Below are 6000 nucleotides of genomic sequence, written 5' to 3' on the forward strand. Positions count from 1 at the left end.
TTCAACCATGTGGCAACGTGACATCTCTTTAACATGGGGGGGGGCGGCTCTCAAGGGGTAAACCTTCTGAATCACTCAACACCTGACCACCACCACCACCCCCCCCCCACACACACACACACACATGCCTTCTGTGGAGCAGTGAATGGGCCCTTAACGAAAGTGACAGCCAAGGAGCATGCTTGAGCAAGCATCCCCACTCAGGAACTTCTATTCCTATCTTTGCGTGTCACAATACACAATGGTGCTCTTTGTTATCGGAGGACTTGTTAAACTCAACAAATTAACATGACTGGCGGACCCGCTGCACTGGTAGCACACAATCAACAACCGCGAGTGAGGGAGAGGGGAAAGGCGGAAAAAAAAAGAGGTGGCAGAAGAGGTAAGAATGCGTCGAAGAGGAGAGGGGGGGGGGTGAGAGAGGCGCGAGGAAGACCGCATGAGAGGCTGGAGGGGGAATTGGGAGGTGGCAAAGTGGCGAGGGGAGAAAAGCATGAGATGGCAGAGGTCTTCTGACTGAACTGGAGTGGTTTCGTATGGGAGATGCCGAGATCATGCGAGCGCATGGGCCTCCTTCGCCACCTCAGAACCTATGCCAAATGGAAAGAGGCCCAGAAATCATTTAATTATGACTGCGACTAGCTTACCTCATTATCGCCGATATTCAGCGTATCCTGTGACTGCCAACCCATGAATATAGAAAATGTTGTCGTGATAAAACTGCCCTGAAAATGTGGAAGGGCTCTATAAAAAAGTAAGGCTGGAAAATCAACATGCAATATTTGCCATCTGTACTGTAATATTAAAGAACTAAAAGGAGTTCTGCTGGGGCGTCTGGGTAGCGTAGCGGTCTGTGCCGTTGCCTACCAACATGGGGATCGCCGGTTCGAGTCCCCGTGTTACCTCCGGCTTGGTCGGGCGTCCCTACAGACACAATTGGCTGTGTCTGCGGGTGGGAAGCCGGATGTGGGTATGTGTGTCCTGGTCGCTGCACTAGCGCCTCCTCTGTTCGGGAGGGGAGGGGAGGGGGGGGACTGAGGGGGAATAGCGTGATCCTCCCATGTGCTATCTTCCCCCGGCGAAACTCCTCACTGTCAGGTGAAAAGAAGCAGCTGGCGACTCCACATGTATCGAAGGAGGCATGTGGTAGTCTGCAGCCCTCCCCGGAACAGCAGAGGGGGTGGAGCAGAGACTGGGACGGCTCGGAAGAGTGGGGTAATTGGCCAGGTACAATTGGGGATAAAAAGGGGAACCCCCCCCCCCTAAAAAAGGAGTTCTGTTGCATAACTTCACAAGAAACGTGCATTTTGAACTTTCAGAGCTCCATCACTAGCATTGATGAGGTTCAGGTTAAAGGGCAAAACAAGTGAATTCTGAAACTATATATTGTTCGGCCCTGATAAAAAGTTGGCTCCTCCTTTATTTGGAGGTAACTGCATAACCAAATTTTGACTCGTGTGTGTGTTCCTTGTTCAAAGTTGGCTAAAGAACTGACCCAAGTTCAAGTATGAGAACAAGGCGAGGGGCCCATCCAGAGCAACATTGAAACCGGAGAGGCCTTCGGTCCGAACACAAACGAGCAAAGCCCAGCATCTATAAGTCTGCATTTTCCAGTTCATCTCTGCGGCGACTCGTCCTCTTTGTGTCCTGTATCTCTCCTAGGAACACATGCACGCTCCAACACATGGCTTCCGACCGAGTTCACCTTGAACCTTCGAAACGAAAAGCAAGGGGAAACATTATCTCACTCTCTGTTATTGCTCAGACGTCGGCTGACAAGCGGCTGACTCCCGACACGGAAAACACTTTTTCCCCTCCTCCGCTGATGTTGGCCAGTCACGGGTCTTTCCTCTCCACGGACTCAGGGTGCAGGGTTGCAGCTCGTGCAGTCTGCTATACGTCTTTGTGGCAACAATCATTTCTGAAGTGCGTCCAAAATAAATCAAGACACATTCCAGACGCCCTGGATCAGATGAGGGTGTACAGGCATGCATGGTGCAGAGCGGTTACAGCACCCGTGAGGCATGCTTCCTTCACTTTTGTCATAATCGCTCTTAAAGGATAGTGACACCCCGTCCGCAGGGTCGGTGGTGGTGTCAGGGAGGGCATCTGATGTAACATTTTGCCAAATCAGTATGCGGACCGACAAGACCATACCGGATCGGTCGAGGCCCGGGTTAACAACGGCCGCCATCGGTGCTGTGTCCTCACAGGGTACCGACGGAAACTGAAAAATCTGCTGTGGCCACCCCTGAGAAACAGGGAACAAGCCAAAAGAAGAAGAAGAAGAAGAAGAAGAGTCTTAAAAGGATAGCGGCAAACAAAGCAGTCGCACAATGATGGTCGAAAGAAAGGCAACCTTTTCACCGACGGGTCAAAAAGTCCGTTTTAGAATCAGGAGAGGAGACGAACGAGACGTGGCACCGGGTTTAGACTGTACAATGACAAGGGGCACCTGGAAAACCACGACTAAAGAAGACTAACAGGCCTATTTCAGGTGAAGAAAAAAGAATCCATAGCATGGTTAATCAGAGGACCGTCTTACAATTTCCTTATTCACTCTAGCTGCCAGTGATGATGAATTTCCTCTTTCTCCAGGAGCTGTGAGGCAATGACGCAACTTTTACAGTAGACCTTCACCCCATTCAACTTTCCTCACTACGGTTAAGACAGAGGACAGAAGGGAGAAAAAAACCCCCACCAGGGTCATTTTTCAGGGTCTGGCTCTTAAGAACAGGGAGACTGTTCACAGTCAAGTCCATAATGTGCTGTATCGAGTGGGTGGTAGCTTCAGTCACAAGACAGTCTTGAATGTTGGCCAGCATATAATGAAATTGCATCCATTAGAAAGTTTTAAAGTTTAAAGCGGCCTTTCTGCAACGAAAAAAGAAGCGCCATGAGTTCTCGGCGTACGCAGAATCCCGCCCATGCCCCTCTTGCGCAACGAGTATGATCGTCGCACGGTTCAGCTTGTGTCGTGGTTATTCGGGGCCTCAACGACGGCCACACGCCGCATGGGTGGGTCGGTAATTGTTGCTGGACTAACACTCGGAGGTCAACAATGTATTGGGGGGGGGGGGGATGACATGCTGAGTTAGGAACCGCACCGAGCCCAGTAGTCTGCAGCCAAATTACCCACCCACACCTCTCACACGTACACACACGCAGACAGATGCGCTCTTAAACGGCTCGCTAAAGGGCCGCAGAACCAACCCTCTATGGGGGAAAAGTGACCTGTCCCCGAGGCAAAAGACACCATGAAATCAAATCAGACAGTTGATTAGTTATATAACCTCCGAGGGACATCGTCAGCCCCCAATCCTCCGCGCCGCTCGCACACAAACAGCTTCGAGACATCCTGTTTGTTTTGGGCCCAAACTATTCCGTCCACACAGTTCCACATAATCCACTTTAAATAGTTTCCAAGTGCCTTCATGTGGACCACAACAGATCACGGCGCAGTTACACGATAAGCTTCGGCGCAGCAATCCGAGCGAGTCCCCTTACCCACTAGTCACACAACTCAACCTTATCACAAGAAATTCATTAATCACAGCCAACAAGTGGCCTTTTTTTCCCCCCTTTCTTTTTTTTTTTTTTTTACAAGGGTCTCGTCTCCTTGGATGAGTCTTCTACTTGCTCATCATCGTTTCGTCGACATGATGACATGACAGACTACTGCCATGCCAACAGGTGAGAGCTGCTGTTCTGGAGGCCCTGCCATGAGCACTTGGAACAAAGGACAATGGTCAAGTTGCCACGCAGGGCAATATCCTCCATGAGATGGGGGACGAGGGGACGGGGGAGGGGGGGACGGGGAATTAGTTCGCAGGGGCGTCTGCTCCGAAACTTGCAATTCAGTGAACTTCCCTCTACGTTAAGAGCGACCGAAGTCGCACAAAGGAGCAGCTCCAAATTAGGAGCACAAAGGCTCCACTGTGCTTCAGGATGAATTAATGAGGGCCGATGCACATTCTCGCATTGTCGAGTATTCTCCTTTAGCTTCAGCTGCACCCAACAGGCTTTTTTTTTGGGGGGGGGGTATGTACCCTGAAGATCCAAGTTGAGGGTGCAAGCTACCAACAGCCCCCAAAACAAAACAACAAAAAAAGCACCCCCACTTGGATCTACAGTGAGCAGGGTTTATGGGGCCCTTATTATTTGAACCCGGGGTGTCTGCGGTCCGCGAGTATTCTCCTTTAGCTTCAGCTGCACCCAGCAGGCTTTTTTTGGGGGGGGGGGGGTATGTACCCTGAAGATCCAAGCTGAGGGTGCAAGCTACCAACAGCCCCAAAACAAAACAACAACAAAAGCACCCCCACTTGGATCTACAGTGAGCAGGGTTTATGGAGCCCTTATTATTTGAACCCGGGGTGTCTGCGGTCCACACAGGAAGAGTTGGGGGTGCGAGCCGAAGCCTCGAGTCTTCCCATCTGGCCGACATCCTGCTAACTGTCTCGGAGCCTCCAGTCAGCTAGAAGTTACGGAGCGTCCATATGAGCGCCCCGCTCCTGCAGGCACATCCCGGGTGGGAACACAGATGGCCGACACTTGGGACCGGGGCAGGAAACACATTTGCGCAAGGGGGGGGAACCGTCTCCCCCCCCTCCTCCCCCCAATTCAAATCCCTCCAGCTCGCGTCAGCGCGAATCTCGCACGAGATTAATCGAACGGGCTAATTGCGACGGCACATTCTGACTCGAGACACGCACTTCGTTACACGGCGGCACGAAACCGACGGCGGCTCGTCGGCAGCGCGAGACGCCACCAAAAATGTGGCGAACAACAATAATAAAGGCTCGTGCGAGTAGGAACCCCCCGGGCTTGGCGCGAGCTCGGCGACGTCGTTTCGATGTAAATTTGACGGGATTTCCGCCGACGTACAAAAGCAAACGGACCCCCCCCCCCCAATCAAAACCGATCAAACCGATAGACCCGCAACAACGACCCCCCGGGAGGGGGGGGGGGCGAGCTACCCCGGGACGACTTTTACCCCCCCCCCCCCATCCCCATCCCATCCCATCTGTGAAGCACAGCAGCGCTGAGCAAACCAACTGTAATAGACAACTGAAAGTGCGCATAGACCGCGACGGCGAAGTGATCCGGGGTTTATCGGCTCCACCGTGCCCCAGCCTTCCGAGCGAGGCTGCGGGGGGGGGGGGGGGGTGAGAGAAATCCCTAGAGACTTAAAGCTTTATCTGGCTAATCTCTCCTCACAAGTTGCCCCACCAGCCTACCTGCCCCCCCCCCCCCATGCCCGTCCGCTAGCACGGCGGCTTGGTTCGGGGTAAAACGCCAAAGTCGCGTCCTTCTCTCAGCGCCGCCGGAGACGCGCCGCTCACACCGGCTTTCGGTGTCCCGACAACGAAAAAGTACATTCGCGATCGAGACGATTCCCCCCCCCACCTCCCCCCCCACCAAAGGTCGGCGAAATCTTTAAAAAGAAAAACAAAAACTTACCCATTTTCTCCCCCGAAGTTTCGCTTTGCTCTCCCCCGAAGTTTAGCGATCCGCGGAAAAGTTGAGCCGAAATTGCGCAAGCGGGTCTGTTGCGTCCGGTGATGCGCAGCGAACGCAACAAAACACACACACACACACACACGCGCGCGCTCGCTCGCTCGGTCCGCCGACAAGCCAGCCAGCGCCGGGTCCCTTTGGAGAGCGGGTGACGTCACCGCCGATGGGATTAACCGGTGGGTGGACGGCTCCCTTCGCGTTTCGTCCCCTTTATTTACATCATCCTCCTCCTCCTCCTCCTCCTCATCATCCTCCTCATCATCCTCACCGGGGACACTGGGAAAGTTTCATCTGTGTCCCGGGTCGACGTGGCCTGCACCCGGCTCTCACGGTCTGCAGCAGGACCCTTATTTTCCTTTAAATGTAGGTTTTATTGGAGCAGTTAGCTGGTGCATGTAGCATACACGATATCCAGGGCTCGTTTTTCAAGCACACAACAAACGGAAAAGACAAACCACAGGGTGCAAAACAGAAACAGACGCT

The 6000-nt window shown here is 53.0% G+C and overlaps 1 protein-coding gene across 2 annotated transcripts in view; it reads right to left on the reverse strand.

The window, feature by feature from the left end:
* The window catches only part of gpm6bb (glycoprotein M6Bb), a 47728-nt gene extending 42081 nt beyond the window's left edge, over window positions 1-5647 (reverse strand). For both annotated transcript variants that reach the window (XM_056289428.1, XM_056289429.1), the window contains exon 1: window positions 5461-5647. In XM_056289428.1, the coding sequence (XP_056145403.1) occupies window positions 5461-5464 (4 nt within the window). In that variant the 5' untranslated portion in view covers window positions 5465-5647. The remainder of the gene's footprint in view (window positions 1-5460) is intronic.
* Window positions 5648-6000: the final 353 nt, after the last annotated feature.

Source organism: Lampris incognitus, chromosome 11, assembly GCF_029633865.1.
Source record: "Lampris incognitus isolate fLamInc1 chromosome 11, fLamInc1.hap2, whole genome shotgun sequence".
Classification (NCBI taxonomy): Eukaryota; Metazoa; Chordata; class Actinopteri; order Lampriformes; family Lampridae; genus Lampris; species Lampris incognitus.